Genomic DNA, 19053 nt, shown 5'->3' on the forward strand with positions numbered 1-19053 from the left:
AAAAAAGTGTTTAGTGTTTTAATTAGCTAAACTAATTGTTTTTGTTGATTAGGCCCAGTTGGGTTGAAGAAAATCTCCAATCTTTCTTCGCCAAGTCTCCCACACACTTGTATTCTAATCTCTCTGTATGTCGCAGAGACAGAGTAGCAGCAACTTAATTCTCTCATGGAGTCTCTTACATCAAATCCTTCCTTCGCTTGTTTCTCAAAAACCATTTCTCATTACCCTTCTCGTCTCTCCTTCGTAAAGCTAACTTCTATCCAAAAGTTGGAACCTTCCAACAACACCTTATCGTTATTCTGCTGTAAATCATCGTCTTCGAATCCTAAACCAGATTGCAACCGTCGTATAAAGTTAAACCCTTTTTGTGTATTGCGCCCAATCATTCGAACAATAAAGGGTTTGGTTTCTTCTCAATCCAGGCTATGGATGTCTCGTCTTCGAGCTTACAGAGACGACACGGCGGCGTTTTCTGAGGATTTCGCCGGAGATTTGAAGCATAACGGTGGATTAGGGATTGCCCTTTTGAGCGTTACTGCTTCCGCTAAGATAAAGATTAGCCCTTTCGTTGCGACGCTCTCTGCGAATCCAACTTTCGTTTCAGCTGTAGTCGCGTGGTTCTTTGCGCAATCGAGTAAAATGGTTATTAATTTCTTTATTGAGAGGAAATGGGATTTTCGTCTTCTCTATGCTTCTGGTGGAATGCCTTCGTCTCACTCGGCTCTATGTATGGCTTTGACGACCTCTGTGGCGCTTTGTCATGGAGTTGCAGATTCGTTATTTCCTGTTTGTTTAGGGTTTAGCTTGATTGTGATGTATGATGCAATCGGTGTTAGACGCCATGCCGGTATGCAAGCTGAGGTAACATTGAACCAATTCTGCTTCAAGTTTTGAGTTTTGGAGATTTTTACTGAGTTTGACTTTGGTCTTATTAAATGCTTTGTCTATTCTACAAGTTTGACTAGATTTCCATGTTGATGAGTGTCTGTGTGTATAACTTAATGTATTACTAGAATCTGGTGATGGATTCGACTTTCACTACATTGTTGAATTTCTGTGAATGCCTCCATGTGTAAAAGTTGTCTTGAGTTTTCTGTGTGCACAATTGAAGTTACATCACTAGATTTGGAATTATGGGCATCATGTGTTATTTAGATGTTGATGTCTGTTCTTGGTTCTTGAATCTTTTAGATGGTGGTTTTGCATTGCTGAGAGCATAATACAAGTTTCTCGAAATTATGGACATTAGGCACATGTTGATGATAGTTGTTGTTGGTTGTAGAATGATCTTGATAAGATTCCAGAGAGTTCAGAAATTTGAAAGAGGGTTTACACCGAGTGTAATTTTTGTTTGTTCTTTGTGAGATAAGATTAACGTTGTTTTGTGTTTGTTGATGTCAGGTTCTGAACTTGATCATAAGGGACTTGTTCGAAGGACATCCCATCAGTCAAAGAAAGCTAAAGGAATTGCTCGGTCACACTCCTTCGCAGGTTCTTGCTGGAGCATTGGTTGGTGTTGTGATTGCTTGCTTTTGTTGCCAAGGCTATCTCGTCTCAGCCTAAGAACTCTTTTATTCAAAGTGTTCTGGTTGGTTTTTGATCTGGGTAGCCCAAAAACCTGAGTGTTTTAAGTATCGCTTAGCATCGATTTTGGCTAAGATTCTTGTTGTAGTATCATATGTTTTGTTCAGCAATAGAGAAAACTCTTGTTTCTTCTTCCTTGTGGGTTTTGTTTTAGAGTTTTTGTATTCCCTGAAAATGCAATGAGAGCTTGTTTTTGTTTAAACCAATCCTTATGATGATGACATGTTCAGTGACTTTAATGCGTTGCATTATCAATCTATTTAAGTATCCAGATAACTAACTGCAATTCTCAAACTGCAAAACAGATTAAGCATATTAGACAGACTATCGTTTCCATCTTAGAACAGATAATCGAGAACAACAAATTTTTGTGGGTCTCTTAGAGCGTTTAAGAAGAACTGACTAATACGCTTTGGTGATCCATGAATAATAATATAGGATCCCATACTCTCTCAAACCTAAGATCAATCAAAAATGCAAGGTTGCTTTAAACACACAACATGTGCCTAGCATATCAAGTATTTGAATTGTTCCTACTACACGAAAATAGAAGCTATTAATGACATGCTTTCCTTTTGGCTTGGTGCCTCAGCTACTTTTCTTGTTAGAATCTTTAAGAGCCTGCTTTGATCGTTTTCTTCTTCGGCCAGTAGGTTTGGTCTTCAGGTTAAAGACACCTTTCATCAACGAGCTTATATCCACAGATCGATCTCCCATGATCTTATCATGGTACATCTTGCTTCCTAGCTCACATATCTCTTCCTCTACTTCTTCTAATGGCTCGTCAATATTCAACTTCAGTTCTCCTTTCCTAATAACCGTTACACCAAACCCATTCGCCTTGGCTTCTCGATATGCATCCTGTGTAGTTTAACGAGAACAACTTTGAGTTGATAACAGAAATAGGTCTACTTAAAGTTTCTTCCTTGGCTAAATTCATTACCTTTGGCGGACGCGGAACAATGAAAACGTTTCCAGTTCGTAGCATATCCAAATGAGCTTGAATAATGTAACAAAGGTTTCTACAGTCCGCAGCGTGCTCGAAAGCAATCACATGATGTGGTTTGGGTTCTAACTCGAGATCTTTTGCCATCTCCAATGTGTAGAACCCTACTTGCTGCTCTCCATTGTCATCAATTGTGTACAACTCAAGGCACTGTAACAGGAAAGGACGTTTAGATTTTGAAGGACTCTTGAGTACTTTCTCCAATGTCAAATGTTTAGTAAGAAAACATACCAGTACATGCGGTAGATCCAACCACCATAGATAATCTTCTTCCTTATCTTCTCCATACTCACGGTATTTGCTCATAACAGCTTGAGGACCAAACAACTCCATCTCTCTCTTGATTTTGTTGAGTTTCTTTTCCATGAACTTCTTGTTCCTCTCTGGCAGCTTTTCCATTATATCAGCTGCGTCTTTAATTTCTTCTTCTGTAATCCATCGGTCCAAGTCTTTTCCCATGTCTCTCATAACAGCTTTCACTTCTGGATCAGTCTCTGCATTGTACAACTCGAGGAACCCACGTGACCATTTCTTCGTGTGCTGCCAGTACTCCTTTCCTGATTTTTTCCCAGGTCTAACAGATCCATCACTTCCTTCTACAACAATCTTTGGCTGGCTTGAGGTAATTTCAGATGAAGGGGTGAGAGTGTTCTCAGAGGAAGCAGACTCTGATAATTCCTGATGAGAGCTCTGTTCTTCATATTTCATAGGAGATACAGATGCAGCTTTTCCAGAAAACAGTGCTTCACGCTGTTCATGATAGTTATTGAGAAACTCGGGGTTCTTATCAAGCGAAGGCCCTTTCCATCTCGGTATTATCTTTTCTGGTGGATCATACACACTGATGCCATCTGAATAATAAGAGGAACAGAGATAATTGAGATATATTTGAGAAGCTGATTAACCCATAAACTGTGAATGTGAGATACTGAGAAAACTTAGTCTGAATCAAAGTTGTAGAGACGATTACCTACTCCGTAGTCCAGGTTTTCAACGTTTGAGTGAATCCACTGATGCAAATGAGACAGTTTCTCATTTTCTTTCTCAACTTTCTTCTCCAAGCCTTTCAAGAACATAGCTTTGTCTTCAGCATCAATCAGGTGAAATGGATCCCTACCAGCCAGCTCATTATCTCGAACAAGGAAGACAATGTCTCTTAGCTTTTCGTCCTTCATCCAGTCAAGCTCATCATTATACTCACTGCGGTAAAGTTCTGCAATTTCAGCAACCGTACCTGGCTCCTGAGTTTCTCTCTCTCTTGCAGCCATATAATTATCCCTAAATCCTGCTCTCATTTTTTCAACAACAGGCTCAAATTCATGGTAGTTTTTCTCTATCCAATTCTCCTTCCCTGATGGTTCTGCTTTCTCTATTTGTTCAGTATCACCAGAAGAACTTTTGGCTGATCTGAAAAAACTTGTTTTGCCCTCTTCTATTTCATTTAAAGAATCTCTTTGCTTGCTCGATCCCTTAATTGCATTTCCAGGTTCCGAAAGTTTTTGGTAATCATTCTTTTGGGGTTGAGAATCAACATCCTTCCCCAACGGTTCGGAAGAAGTAGACTCAAGTGCAGATTTCAAGGTTCCATTGACAGCTGCACCAAGGATTTTATTTTTGTCAACCAATTCGTGTTTTCTAGCGACACCACGCTCTTCGTTGCTCTGCTTTGGAAAGATTTCATCACTGTCTTGGGCTATCATCTGAGACGGTTCCTGAGTAAGCTCTTTCTCACCACTTCTTCTTGAAAGGAACTCTTTAGCCTCTTTTACAGACCGTATAACCCGTGACTTACGACCAGTGCTATTCTTCATCATACCCAACTTATCCTTAGAAACATCAGAAGATTGGATGATTCCGTCTGTAGGAACTAGTGGTACCACATTACTCACCTTTTCTTTGTCAGATGCTGCCATTTCATGAATAGGAGAACCAGAATCTACCATAGCCCCATTCACCATTGGAATAGCCAAATCAAACATTTCAGTGTTTTCTTGATTAATTTCAGTCGAAATCCCCAAGGTTTCCTGTTTATCATCATCACCTTTACTGGGTGTCAACCCCTCATGTGGAAGACTGCTCTGTGACCGCATATCTTCATCATTGTCACTCGTTTCTTTGTTCACCTCGCGCTTCTCCTTTTCATTAAGTTCTATACCAGCTTCTATCTCCCGTGCTCGTCTAGCCATTGCTTTGATTTCATGGATCTTATCATCAAAGTCCAAGGAATCACCACTCTCAACATGAGAAGAATTCAAGAGTTCCAGTTTCTTCTCTGAACCCTTAACTTTAGAAATACTAGTCATAAGTTCTTTCCGATCAAACTTAGGCTTCTCAAAGGAAACCAATGGCTTTTCCAAACCCTCCTTGTGCAAAACTTCCACAGTACCTTTCTCCGACATTTCCTTTTCCTTCCAAGCTTTCATCTTTCTCCTCATCATCTCCTTCTCCAACTCTGTACACTCAACCTCATTACTCTTCCTATACACAAGCACCGTCTTCAGTAACCAGAGTCCAATGTAACCACACAAAACAGCTCTGCCAATCACCGGCAACTTTGGAAGCAAGTCGAGATGAAGAATTGCGTTTTGGATTGAGCTAACAAAACGAAACTCTTCCTCTGATGAAGAAGAAGAAACGAACTTGACAAGAGAACTATCCTTATGGATCACATTTTCTCCATTCTCCATTTGTTGAGCTAATTTCTTCGCATATAGAACCCTAGAACTCACTAATTCCAAATCCTCAAGACCTGGTCTTCTACTCAAGATCTCGTCTTCATCAACCTCTACTTTCTCCACGTTTCCAACAGAATCCTGATAGACAGTGAAAATGGGATTCGAACCAATACCCCAATACTCTGCTTCCTTCTGATACCTAGCAACCCAGTCTTCAAGCTCATTCAGCAAATTCGAATCTTGAGCAACACTATCTTTCAATCCCTCGGTGCTACTTAACTCGACCAAATCATCACTGTGATCGCAATTATGGCTTTCGTTTAGAGGTTTCGTACCTGGGTCAGAAGATTTCGGAGTCGAACGCCAATTCTCATCACCGATGATCTTCTTCCTCAGCGAATTACGTCGCCTCGAGGTCTCTCCGAACCGAGCCGAGACTCGGAGAATTGAAACGCGGTAGTAGTGGAATTTGGAGATGGGCAAGTTGAATCGATGCTGGTTTCTCTTGTTAGTGAGTCTCCTGTTCGAATTGGACAAGAAAGACGACAAATTGAAGAAACCATTATTAGGAAGAGCAGAGTTTAGAACCTCCATTGATGGGAACCAAATGGATAAAGCTCACTCACTTCGTCAAACCCCCAAAGCTGGGTTTAACAGAACAGCGATGAAACGTCGTCGTTTTTTAAACAAAGCTAATGCCTTTGGACACACAACACAATCATTACTCTTTTTGAATGAGATTTATGAACACTACAGTTGATAAAAGGTTCAACATTTTACATTTTCCAGATACAGCAGAATTGTGATGAAACTATATATTAAAAAAAAAAAAAAAACCTCCATGACATGAGAAAGAGAAGGACAGAGAGAGGTACATAAGAACAACCCAAGTTTATCGTCAGAGAAAACCCTAATTACAGATATATCACTACCAAGGACCATGGTTAACAGAGACAAGTCGGCGAGGTTTTCAAAAATCAATTTGATTTCTTATCCATTTTCAAGACAAGTTTGGGATACAAGCTCCTCCACCTTCACCACTTTGTTGTTGCTCTTTCCAGATCCTTCCAGTGACTCGAAGTTTCAGCTCTTTCCTATCTCCACCTGAGAAGAAGAGAGCCATGTTTCTTTGTATAATTAGTCCATCATGACTGTCTCTAACTTTCCTGTGGCTGTCTCTTACGCTTCTCGGTGTTCCTTCCCATATCAGCTTCCGTCCATAACCTCCCACTTCTAAACTGTAATTGTAGTTCCGCGCTTCTGTCTCGTCCCCCATGAAACGCAGAAAGGCCATGTAGACTGGAGCCATTCCGAGCTGGAATGCCTCAAAGTGTAGGCAGAAGTATTGACCGAAGCAATGAAAGACCTGATTTTTATATTTGAACCAGAAACAAAACCAAAACAGAGGAACCTTGATTAGCATATGCAATGGTTAAAGTATATCAAGTCCTGAAATATACGTGTAGAGAGATGGAAGATTCACAACCATAGATCTTGCAGAGCAAGAGCTTAGCCATAGAATTTAGATTTCAAGACAAATTTCCATAAACAATTGGACCTTCTCTAGGAAAGTACTAGGTTTTCATTCACTTTTTATATTCAATAGACCGAAATTGGACATCACTAAGCAACACGATTGAAACCTAACTCGCAACAAAAGCAAAATTCGACTCATCTAATTGCATTATAGTTTATACCAGAATGATCAAATCTCATAACATAAATAATCCTCTGACTCCCCAAAACTTAACTAAGTGTATAGATAACTATGAAGCATGATTCATATGTACTTACAGTTAACATCCATGTGGCGTTTTCGACTTCACGAGGATTAGACTTGACATAACGATGGTTGAAAGTACACCCAGAATGCATATCCACCTTATGATCATCCCTCAGATGAGCAACTAGGAAAGGGATATCGCCTGTAACAGAACACTCGGATCCAGCATACGGACAGTTATAAGGCCTGAAGTTACATACAGTCTCATGTTTGAGCTTACTGTAATAAGGGAAGATTTCAGGACATCCAAGTGACATGTGTTTACATGGTAGTTCAAGTGATTCGGCTACTTTTTCCAGTGCCAAACAACGGATATCACCGAGCTCTTGTCTACAAGTTGGGCAGCGGTTGTGAACCCTGTTTTTACAGGTTGAACACAGAGTATGTCCATTGTGACACTGCAGGGAAATCAAAGAGTTATGTAAGTGTTATTCTATAATTCTGTAAAGAGACAATAAGAATATTGGAAGTTATCAAAGCGTTTGAGATATCTGGATTAGGGATGGTTCTTGCAGACAAAAATTAGTGACAATTGTTAAGTGGAACCAAATCAATTCATACACAGAAGCACAAACCATAAATAAGTCAAATCAGAATCCTAAAACACATCAGAAACTCAAACAACAAGTTAAAGATCCGGGGAAACGAAATCAGGGATTCAAAATAAAGACCTGATGAATGGGAGGGTACATAGAATTGGTGCAGACAGGACATTCGAGAAGCTCATGAACACTGGTGGTGGTCGGAAGAAGCCCAGAAGCAGCAGCATTCAGGTTGGTGTGATTAGTATGATGCTTGGAAACAGAAGCGTAGGAATGGCGATCTTGGTGGATCTCTTCATCATCAGTCACATCCACGGTGGATGTACAGTCCATGCTATCCAAATCCATTGAAGAAAGGTGGAAACTTTGATTGATCTTCGATCGAAACGAAAGATCAAAATTCGGGATGAATTGAAGAAACACCACCGAAACAGGTCAACCCTCGTGAAGTGTTGTTGATTTTCAAAAACAAAAAAGATAGATGCTTTTCTTCATCAATTCTAGAGAGAGAGAGGGAGAGCGCTGCCGTCAAATGAACCGGAAACGCTGATTTAAAATCGGACGGTCACAAAGGCGGCTGTGTTAGAGAGAATGTTGTTTGGAAAAAAATTCAGAAGAATTTACTGGATAGGGAAAAATAATCATTTTCTAATAATTTATAGTATATATCCTCTCTCACTCACTGATTTCTTCGTTTTTAAATTAATGTTAAAATATTTTTAGAAATTTTTTTAAAATATGTTAATAAAGGGCCATGGTCCAGTAACGATGGGCCTAAATATGTACATGGTGCACATGATTGCTTCTTTTTTATTCTAGATGTTTTTCTCTAGTGTCCGTCTGTCTATTATTATGTGTTTTTTTTTCACTTTTAATTCAAACAATTTCTATTCATTTGTACAAGAAAAATGATTTTAAAAACGATGACAAAGATCGACCAGTAAATAAACTTCAAAGTTTTATGAAAAATATACTCATCTTTCTTTTTACTTTAATAAAAACTTAAAGAGATGTACATATTTAGGTAAACTTAGACGCCTTAAGAATATGAAATTCACAAGAGGAATAAGTAATGCGATGTGGCTTGGGTTCAAAGTCACTTCAAAGACCAATGATAATGTAAAAGAACATTTTACTCTTCTTCATCTCAAGCAAACTCTCATCACAATCTAAAAAGTAGAAACTTTTCGATATATAATTGTTTCTCATGAGTGATCGGTCTCATGAGTGATATTATCCTGAAAACGCACCACATTAAAGAAAAAAGCGAACAACAACGATCCATCCAGCTTCAATGATCTGTCATTGCTTTTTAAAGAACATGTCATTTGTACAATCCTCTTTCTGTTGGGTTTTGTCTGAGAAAAAGATAATCTGAGACTTGACTTTAGAACTGTTTTCACAGCTAAAAGAGATCACAACAGGATCTGATTATTCATCAACTATTCATTAGCTTTTTACTTCTATTTGCATCAAACAATCAAATTTAAGGCATTACTGGATCAAAACTAGGAAGCTTTTAGTAATTTGTTACCACTGGTTAGCCGATGTTTCCCGGCACTTTTCATCATTGCCCTGACCCAACTGCTGCGGATTAGTACTTTTTACACGATTACTAAGCAGTCTCTGGGATATTCTATCTTTAGCCGTTGTTTTCTTTCGCCGCATCGAGGAAAAGGTTTGTTTCTTGTTTTTCCTTGCAGCAAAAACTCTATCAAACTCTTCATCGATAACATTTGATCTAGAAGTTGAGGCTATAGCAGCATCACGCAGAACTTCTTGATTGTGTTCCTTAACCTTAACCTTAACAAGCTTTGCTCTTTTCCTCATCACTTCTTTGTCTTTCTCCCGGATATTCTTCAGAGCCTGTTTCGCTATTTGCCTAGCTAACTGATTAGGATCAGAATCTGAAGTTGTTTCATCCATAGGCATATCCTGGTTGGTCCCTGTAGTAGAAGACGTTTGGTTAATACTCTCATCTAATGGAGATTCCTGGATTATGGGTTTTCCTTCATCATCCCGAGGTACAATGGGTCCATGAAACGGACAGACTCTGAGATCTCTTCTCTGGCAAAGACCACCTTTCTTTAGAGGAGCACGGCATGGAGGTGTCTCTGTTCTCTCTTCTCTATAAACAGTTGCCTGAAGATTCAATTCTGCTATTTTCTCTGCCGGAATTACAGCATCTTGATCCACCCTGCCCCAGTGGCTCTCGAGCTCTAACCCCCGGTAATTAGCTCGAACTTCCGTAGTTGAGTCCCAATTACTCAACTGTGATCCCCAATTCATCACAGGCGCTTCAGAAATTAGCTTGTCCCTAAGAGAGCCCCCAGTGCTTCCAACTTTTTTAGTGTTTGACGCTTTATTGGACTTCTTTGCTTCACTTGATGATAGTAAAGATGAATTATCACTCTGCTGAGTTCTTGTCACAGGAGCCACGTTCTTGACTGAATCAGTTCCAACCTTACCATCATCCTCCTCCCAGATATCTTCTTCTTCCTCGTTTGTTTCTTCATTCTCGTGAGTACCAGTCATCATTGAAATTGTAAAACCAGCTTCTTCCCATTTCTTTTTAGCCGCCAATATGTTATTCCTGATATCGATTAAGTCTTTCAACATGGAATCTCTCGTTCTGTTATCACTTACATCAACCCTGATGAGAAGAGAGATCCCTTCTTGAACAGAGATCAGATGCTTTGTCACTAGAAGCTTGCATTGTTCCCTCAATACATCGAATACAACTCTGTTTTCACTAGTTTCTTCAACCTTTTCTGATTGTTTGAGTGAATCAAGACGAATTTGCCTCAGATGAGAACAACGGATCTCCTCAAAATCTTCCTCATCTAAGATCGCAAGTGGAACACCATCATCCCCTCTCCATTGAACAATTTCCATACACTCCTTGATTTCCTTTATCGTTACCTCAATCTCATACTTGAAGAGTCCAAAACTATCCCTCAAGGAATCAAACTTGTTCCGTAAAATCTCTTTTGTCTTCATCTCCCTCTCCTGTCTCTCTCGTTGAATCCGTGCAGCATTAGCCTGTAAATCAGGGAACTTTAACTTGAGGGTATTCTTAAGGTAATCAAACCCAAGCCTAAGTTCCTTGTAATGAAACCCAAAAGACAAATTCCACTTCTCCAAGAACTCAATAGCCTTTGAACGCAACATAGTGGCAACAGCAGGTGGTGAAGGAAGAGGCAGATTGCTTCTAAACCCAACACTTAAACTCAAAAGCTGATCAAGATTCTCAATTATCAAAGTTCTAAAGAGCTTTGATCTCATGAAAAGCTCGTCGATTATGAAAAGCGTCAGATATCGAACCTGCCAAAGAAAATTATCCCCGCGTTACACTCTATTTGACCAATATACGCAGATCAATCACCGTTGACAATTCCTTAAAAGAGTAAATGTTTCACGAAACCACAGTTTCAATGAATTGAAAGGATCAGAAAATTGTACAAATGTGAGCAACAGCGAATATAAAAAAGAACCTGAGAGTGGTTATGTCTCATGAGCTCCATTAGGGTTTGCGCACTGAGTCGGACCTCCGAATCAGAATACCGGACAATAGATTTGATCGCCTTAAGCAGCCTCGGGTCAACCTCTTGAGCAGTTGATTTCGTCGCTTTCTCTATCAACCCCATCACTTTCCCTCCGCCGTCATCTCTCCCTTCCATCGCCGGCAATCAGAAAATTCAGATTTCTCCTTTCTAATTGCCGATGAAGACGAAATAAAATCAAAACCGAAAAAAGAAAATTAGATTTGTGTTGGTTTAATATTTGTTCCCACTATAGTCGGTTTACTTGGTTATTTGAAATGACTTATTTACCCCTCTCTCTCCCGATTTGCTGGTTTAATATCATATTAAACTGAGCGTATTCGGTTAACTTGGTCGAAATGACGTATGTGCCCCGGTTTCGATGGGTGTTTATGTAATTACGATAAAGATCGTTTATATAGTTACGAAGTCGTCTTCCTCTTCCCACCAAAATCACTCCACATTCGTAAAAGAAAAAAGAAAGAGAGAAGATGAAGATGATACATATGACGACGATGAAATACGCTTTCTGGATTCTCCTGGTTTTTTCCATCTCCATGGCTTCTTGCTCCATGATTCCATCGCTTGGAGGTAAGAAAATCTGGTGATTCTCTTATAATTCCCCGAGAAAACTGAATCACTTTCATTGCGTTTCTTGTTCATCCTCTTTTTCTCTCATTTTCCATCACTTTCTCGCAGGTCCACAAATCGGAATCAACTACGGACTATACAGCTCCAATCTTGAAGATAGTAAGTAATCTTCGATGCCGTCGTGTGATTCCCGAGAAAATCAAATCTTTCACTCTCAATGACTTTCTTGTTCGTTTTTCCAGGTCCAGTGATCGGAATCAACTATGGTCGTTACGGCTCAAACCTTCCTCAACCAGAAGCAATACCATCGCTAGTCAACTCTCTCTCCATCAAACATGTCAAAACCTTTGACTTGGATCCAAGAATCACCAAATCTTTCGCCAACACTGGAATCACTCTCTCCCTCTGTATCCCCAACGACAAGATCCCATCTCTAGCCACCAATCTCTCCCAAGCTGAATCAATCATCAGAAATTTCATCTTACCTTACCACAAGAACACAATCATCACAACGATCTCCGTCGGAAACGAAGTCTCCTTACTCCCGCAATTCTCCAACCACCTAGTCTCAGCGATGGTCAACGTTCACAAAGCAATCAAGAGATACAGATTACACAAGAAGATCAAAGTCTCCACAACACATTCCCTCGCGATTCTTTCCAGAAGATTCCCTCCTTCGACTGCGATTTTCCATCAATCGATCGGTGATTCGGTTCTGAAACCACTCATAAGGTTTCTACAAAGAACAAATTCACCTCTGATGGTGAATGTTTACCCGTACCTCGCTTATAAACAATCATTCCCTTCGATTCCTCTGGATTTTGCTCTGTTTCAGCCGATGAATAGCCCCAAACGCCGGAGATACATAGATCCGTACACTGGAGTTGCATACACCAATCTGTTCGACATAATGTTGGATTCTGTTGACTCCGCCGTGAAATCCTTAGGGTTACCTAAAATTCCGGTGGTTGTATCGGAGATTGGGTGGCCGTCGAGCGGAGATCCAGGTGAAACAGCTGCTAATTTGGAGAACGCTAGGGTTTTTAACCAACGGCTCGTTGAGCATCTGAGAAGAAGATGGAATAAGGTTCCTGTGTATATCTTTGCTCTGTTCGATGAAGATCAGAAAACTGGAGCCGCCGTGGAGAAACACTGGGGATTGCTTCACGGTAACGGATCGAGGAAGTATGATCTGAATTTCTCGCCGCCGATTTGAAGTTTGAACGGCGCAAGGTCGAAGAAGCTTTAGGAGATGGTGGGTAAATTGGTCATTTTCGTATATGGGCTTTTGTTTTTTTATGGGCCTATTTTTTGTTATTAGCCCATGCCAGTATTACATCATATTAATCCATCGGGCTTACTTGTAAATAACAAAATACACAAATAGCCAAATAAGTGGAGATAATTGAAGAATTGTGTCATGTTTTTCCTTTGTCCCATATGTCACGTGCAAGGTGATAGATTCGTGGACTTTCGAGTCAGTAAATATCAATCTAACATGACACTTGTCCCGGAATAAATCGGAAATGCAAATCGTCATCATGTTACTGAAAGTTGTCGTGTATTTAAAATTAGTTAACAGTTTTGTTTTATATATGAACAAAATAACCAAAAAGAAAGATATGTGTGCCAATCTGGTTTAATACAAAAAACAAAGAAAATAAAAAAAAAAACGGTGGAAATTGCTTTAATTGTGTTGATAGTCATAGATAATGTGTTTGGATAATTTTATGATGGAAACAAATAAAATCACCTTGTTATAAGAACCTTCTAAGCTGTAACTTGTAAGGTTCCAAAATCACATAAAAACAGATGCTAAATTTCTACTTTAGACCAATACGTTAAATTCACATAATTTCTTGAGACAAGGGAGGGAAATCATGACTCATTAGGGAGTGTTATGTATATAGACTATATATATTTTGGAATTTATTGGTTATAAAGAGAAATAATAATAAGTTTCTAGAAGGCTGGAATTTGATAAGAGGAGCATACAAATGACTGATCACATATATCTCCCACTAAATACGCAAGTGAGTGAGTGATCGGAGATATTTGCGGAGGAAAGAGCGGGAAGGGAGTGGGTATAAAATTGGTGGCTCGTTCGGTGGCTGCATTATTCTGACCATGTGGGCCAGCGTACCGCACTTTGTCTCTGTATCCGTCATTGGATGTTTGTTTATTTTATGTTTCCATCGATCTCACATGATTTTTTATTATTATTACGGATTCGTTACTTACTGCAGAAATTGTTTTGTCAAAATAGAGACTGCTTCATATATATAACACATAAAACCAAGAACTGGTGTCCGATATTCACACTCTCTCACTCACATGGAGCGCCAAAAACCAAGAACATACGTCCATCTTGCATTAACGATACCATGTGTCGTTTACGATACACACAATATACATATGTACGTTCATACCAAAAATATCGAGATACACTGACCAATGCCATACATATATCACATGCGCACAAAAAATGATGAGTTATGAAGAACAAAGAAATAAGAGCTAGTAATCCAAATTAAGTTCTGTCTAGTGCTGCTAAAGCAAGATGAGAAGATACATTGTATTTCATTTAAAAACGAACACTTAAGCTAGTGAATTCCCAATAATTTCATTTTGCTTTAAGAATTTTCAAAGCACAACAGTACATTCAAGATTTACTTCTCCCTGACTTAGAGAAGTAGTAATAAGTACAATATATATCTAGGGATCTTCATTAATCATGAGTCATGACTAATGAGTAGTAAGATAAATCGATGATGATAACAATGGTTGATAATTTGCTTTGATTATTTTTTGCCCCCAAAAAGACTGGGAATAAATCAGTCAACTCAAACTCAAAATCTAACACGCGCGAGACAAAAACCCGACCCGTGACCCGACCAAGTCGTAAGCGACCCGGAAACCTTGTTGCTGTATGTTTCCAATTATCGACAAACTTCCCATAGTTCCGGCGAACGCAAAACAGAACCGTCCTTCAGTGTTCACCGGAATCAGATAATTACTCGCCGGAAGTGAAACCTCTCCGCCTCCGAAATGAAACACCACCGTCGGAACCTTCACAGTCGTCATTCCCGAGAGATCAAAACAAGTGTCGAACAAAGAATACGACGGAGCACGTTTCAGCTTCGTCGCACCAAGTCGAAAAGCGTCTCTAAGCGCCACGTAAGCAGATTGCGTCAGCCGAGTAACCGAAGTACCGGAATCGATAATAACACCGCCGTTTCCGGTGGCGTCAAGCTTGAACTGCGACTCCGAAACGCCGGGAACGCGCGAGCCGCCAACGCTGATTCCAAGAAGCTGCAAGTAATAAAACGTGTCGAGTTTCGGGTTCGTTAGTAACGGCGTGAAAACGGAGGTTTTCGGAACGGCGTCGTTTCCGAAGACGATAGTTGACGGCGGTTTAGAAGATGAACCGGAACTCGTCCGGTCAACCAAACAGTAAGAGAATTTTCCGTTATAACGGCTTTTCGTCTGCGACGGAAAAGATAACCCACCACGGCCCAAGCCCAAAAGCCCAGCCGCACCAACGAACAAGCCTTCGTTATCGTGACCACATCCTAACGGCACGTGATCAACACGCGCTCCATGAAACGTCAGCGTTTCGGTTGAGAAATCTCCTTCCGTGAATGAGCCATCACCGTACGATACTTGGTAGAGACAAGTCTTGCTTCGACGAGTGACACATTCCGACGAGTCGTCTAGTCTCCGGCAAAGGCGAGATCCACATGGTACGGTGGCGAAAGTTTTGGATTTCTTGGGGTCAAAAATGACGTCGGATTGGTTGTAACAGGCTTTGCAAGGAGAGCATTGGAGCCAAACGACGTCGCTACCTGTGTCGAGGACCATGTAAACGTTAGTCGCCGGAGTTCCAACACCTAACCTCATAAAATACTCTCCGCTTCCTTGTGAGAGACCGGAGATAACGGCGCCGCTAAATCCACCGGCGGAACGTGGTGTTCTTTTGGTGGCATTTCGTCCGGTTGATACGGCGGCGAGGCTGGTTATGGATTTGACGCGGAGAGAGTCTCTTTGGAGACGGAGTTTGAAAAGGTCCACCGGAGATGCGTCGGAGAAGGAAGACAGAGCATCCACGTGTGACAAATGAACAGAGAGTGAAGTTGTGGATTCGGATACGGATTCATCAGAGAAAGATTTGGATTCGGGCCACGAGAGGGTTGCGGAGGAAGGAAGAGTGTTGACGACGAGAGTTTGGTATTGGGAAGAAGCAGAGGAGGAAATGGAGGTGAAGAAGAGAACGACAAAGACGGAGAAGACGAGGGTATTTAGGACATTTCGCTCCATTGGAAATGAAAATATGAGAGGATTTTAACTATTGTCACATGGATCTTATATAGACTATAGTCTATTTGTATCTACCCAAAAGTATATAAAGGCAAAATGAAGCTCGTGTGTGAAAGCACTTAGTTTACTTTAATTATGTAACGACTTTGTTTTTTTTCCTTTTTCTTTATCTTTCCCAAGTAAAAGATCATCATTATCAAATCTATATAATATTAAAAGATAAGTACAAATGAAAATGGGTCGGGTCAAAATCAGAAAATTGATCCGAAATTCTGAAAATCGGATCTTTAAAATTTTTTGGAAATAAATTCGAAATAATAATGAAAAATCGAACTAAAATCAAATGTTTATGGAAATCAAATAAAATCTGATTGTACTTATGGTAAGTAATTATAAAAGCATATTCCGAACAATACTATACATTAATTACGTAGAATATATTTGTTCATATATATTAGGAACTAATCCCATAACAATCCACGTTTTTATCATTAATTTTGCTTATTTTAGTCAATTATCATTAATTGAAAGATATCTTACTTGCTTCTAAAGATTTCTATAAAATTTATCACAACTAACACATCTATTTTATAAATTAAATAGATATTTTTATTTTGGCCATGTAAATTAAATAGATATCAAATCTATGTAATTAATTTTAATTTAATTAGATTAAATCGAAATTATGGTATTTTCATACTTATAGCTTACCAAAGAAGTTTAATTTTCAAATTATAAAGATTTCTTGAATATGATTTTTAGATTTTATTCAACAAGATGATAAATATTTATTAAATTTTGTGAATCATAAAAATATTAATTAATTTTTAATCATTATATTTCACCTTTCAATCTCTTATCTAACAAATAAGATGCAGATTCTATTATTCCTATGTCCAAACTCCATTTTGTTGTATGACTAAATAATATTCCCATTAGAACTGACAAAGCGAGTTGATTAGTCCCGTTAAGCCCGTTTTGCGATAGGCAAAATATATTTTGACATGTAGTTAGTCGGTCCGCACGACCCGCGGGTAGCATATATGAAACACAAACCCGTCCCGCGAATGTATGCTTATTTGCGGAGTTGTCCGTGGATTTTGTTTAAATAATTTTAAAGTAACCAAAATTTAAAATACTACTAAAATAAATAAATTAAAAAAAATTAGAGAAATAACTTTATATATCATTATATTTATAAATATTATAATTTCATTTACTAAAAGTTTTTTAAATTACCACATGTTGAATAAATTATATTTTTATCAATAAATACTAACATGCGGGCTGATCCGCCAACCTGCTGACGAAAACCGATTAAAACCTATGATCCACTGCGAATCAATCTATGTGGCCCGCTTATTTGCGGGTTTAACAAATTTTCCCAAATCTTCCCTATACTGAGATGATTTGGGCTCGATCCGTGGTTTTTGACCTATTTTGAATGCTCTAATTCTCATGAATCGTCTAATTTTAGAATTCTAAAACAAAAAATTTCATTTTGTAAATCATAATTAATATGATGGGTTTAATTATAAACAATTTAACATTTTCTCTACAATTTGTTATTATGAATATTTATAAGTACATTACACGATTGGACTAAAAACACGCACAATATTAAAATCAACGTATGTAAACCAATATTCTCTCGCGGTGGACCGCGGGTCCGATCCTAGTTATTGACTTTATTCCCCATTTCCTACTGACGAAGTAATGAAGTTGTCGCGGCATACCACTTGAAGCAACCGTCGGAAAAGTGCTACAGTCTCAACGAACCAGAAAGCATCGAGTTGATAACCTCAATCAGATTGAAGCTGCGATTCGGGCTCTCTATCAACGAACAAGAGTAGAAGGAAATGACATTCCACTATGGCAATCCTCAGGTGATAAATTCAGTAAAACGTTTACGACAAAGCACACTTGGAACAAGATTCGGCTTTTGCATCCAAGAGTAGAATGGTATAAAGGGGTTTGGTTCTCTTACTCAACCCCAAAATATTCATTCCTCTTATGGCTTGCAATTCACAACAGATTGGCTACCGGGGACCGTATTAAACAATGGAACTCGGGACAGCGCGTAGACTGTGTCTTATGTGAAAATACTGAAGAATCAAGAGATCATTTATTCTTCTCTTGCCCATATGCTGCTGCTATTTGGAAGGCTCTAGCCCAACGACTGCTGCACGTCAATTACTCCACGGATTGGACCCAACTGGTTGCTTTGCTCAACAACTCAACCATCCCGCGGCTCAACCTCTTCTTGTTTAGGTATGTCTTTCAAGCTACTCTCTACCACATATGGCGCGAGAGAAATGCAAGAAGACATGGAGAACTTCAATCCCCTAAAACTCGTCTCATCAATCTCATAGACAAGACTGTTCGAAACCGCATCAGCGCTATCAAAGACTTGGGAGATCATCGATATAGTGATGGCCTAAGTCTGTGGTTCTCTACGCGACCAACTTCATAAACAAGACTTCGACACCTCTCTAAACTCTCTACTCTGCCTTTAATGTTTTCTATCTAATTTTTAAAAAACAGATGCATTCATTGTACACATGTCTTTTTGGTTGAATATATTTTTACATTCATTCAAAAAAAAAGAAGTAATGAAGTTTTAATTTTGTTACTTTGAATATGTAGTGTTTCTGTGTAAAAGTGTGCAAATTGGTTCCATGGTCTAGTGGTCAGGACATTGGACTCTGAATCCAGTAACCCGAGTTCAAGTCTCGGTGGAACCTTGTTTTCCAGCTTTTTGTTTCGTTGTACAGTTTTTAGTATTCTTGACGGGAGATTTAGCCCATACTTTTTGGAGTAGAATGGGGCTTTAAGACGTAACCAAAATGTGTAAGAGGCCTCTGATAAATATCTCTAAAGCATTTGAGTAGTGCAATAAGAGAATGGATAAACCATGTGGGCTCGTTGGGTATGTACTCAAAACCTGATATCTCCCCTTCTTGGGTTGTAAAATTTGGAGTCCATCATATTATGGACTACCGGAACAACCAGT

General features: G+C 39.2%; 6 protein-coding genes and 1 non-coding gene across 8 annotated transcripts; 3 read left to right on the top strand and 4 right to left on the bottom strand.

Annotated features, from left to right (window-relative positions):
- Positions 1–21: 21 nt before the first annotated feature.
- On the top strand, positions 22–1823 carry LOC9314480. Its single transcript, XM_002876592.2, has 2 exons — positions 22–861; positions 1402–1823. Exons 1-2 carry the CDS (start codon positions 166–168, stop codon positions 1561–1563), a joined length of 858 nt encoding a protein of 285 aa, XP_002876638.1. The 5' UTR covers positions 22–165; the 3' UTR covers positions 1564–1823.
- Positions 1824–1899: 76 nt separating this feature from the next.
- Positions 1900–5945, bottom strand: LOC9312707. Its single transcript, XM_002878366.2, has 4 exons — positions 3561–5945; positions 2822–3441; positions 2528–2740; positions 1900–2445 (listed from the first exon to the last, which is right to left on the bottom strand). The coding sequence occupies exons 1-4, from the start codon at positions 5857–5859 to the stop codon at positions 2173–2175; spliced, it is 3405 nt and encodes a 1134-aa protein (XP_002878412.1). The 5' UTR covers positions 5860–5945; the 3' UTR covers positions 1900–2172.
- A 41-nt stretch (positions 5946–5986) lies between these two features.
- On the bottom strand, positions 5987–8243 carry LOC9314481 (E3 ubiquitin-protein ligase SINAT3). The gene is made up of 3 exons (XM_021025171.1): positions 7720–8243; positions 7060–7446; positions 5987–6631 (listed from the first exon to the last, which is right to left on the bottom strand). The coding sequence occupies exons 1-3, from the start codon at positions 7936–7938 to the stop codon at positions 6266–6268; spliced, it is 972 nt and encodes a 323-aa protein (XP_020880830.1). The 5' UTR covers positions 7939–8243; the 3' UTR covers positions 5987–6265.
- A 522-nt stretch (positions 8244–8765) lies between these two features.
- LOC9314482 (UV-stimulated scaffold protein A homolog) lies at positions 8766–11509 on the bottom strand. Of its 2 annotated transcripts, XM_021025154.1 has the most exons (3): positions 11424–11509; positions 11085–11303; positions 8875–10914 (listed from the first exon to the last, which is right to left on the bottom strand). In XM_021025154.1, the coding sequence occupies exons 2-3, from the start codon at positions 11268–11270 to the stop codon at positions 9121–9123; spliced, it is 1980 nt and encodes a 659-aa protein (XP_020880813.1). In that variant the 5' UTR covers positions 11271–11303; positions 11424–11509; the 3' UTR covers positions 8875–9120. The 2 variants fall into 2 exon arrangements, with proteins under 2 accessions (XP_002878414.1, XP_020880813.1); XM_002878368.2 differs by having other exon boundaries at positions 8766–10914; positions 11085–11442.
- Positions 11510–11525: 16 nt separating this feature from the next.
- On the top strand, positions 11526–13136 carry LOC9314483 (glucan endo-1,3-beta-glucosidase 12). Its single transcript, XM_002876593.2, has 3 exons — positions 11526–11723; positions 11832–11882; positions 11966–13136. The coding sequence occupies exons 1-3, from the start codon at positions 11624–11626 to the stop codon at positions 12937–12939; spliced, it is 1125 nt and encodes a 374-aa protein (XP_002876639.1). The 5' UTR covers positions 11526–11623; the 3' UTR covers positions 12940–13136.
- Positions 13137–14327: 1191 nt separating this feature from the next.
- Positions 14328–16140, bottom strand: LOC9312708 (aspartyl protease family protein 2). Its single transcript, XM_021025161.1, has one exon. It carries the CDS (start codon positions 16038–16040, stop codon positions 14580–14582), a length of 1461 nt encoding a protein of 486 aa, XP_020880820.1. The 5' UTR covers positions 16041–16140; the 3' UTR covers positions 14328–14579.
- Positions 16141–18712: 2572 nt separating this feature from the next.
- TRNAQ-CUG lies at positions 18713–18784 on the top strand. Its single transcript has one exon. It is a non-coding gene; the product is annotated as a tRNA-Gln (tRNA).
- Positions 18785–19053: the final 269 nt, after the last annotated feature.

This window comes from Arabidopsis lyrata (genome assembly GCF_000004255.2).
Source record: "Arabidopsis lyrata subsp. lyrata unplaced genomic scaffold ARALYscaffold_5, whole genome shotgun sequence".
NCBI lineage: Eukaryota > Viridiplantae > Streptophyta > Magnoliopsida > Brassicales > Brassicaceae > Arabidopsis > Arabidopsis lyrata.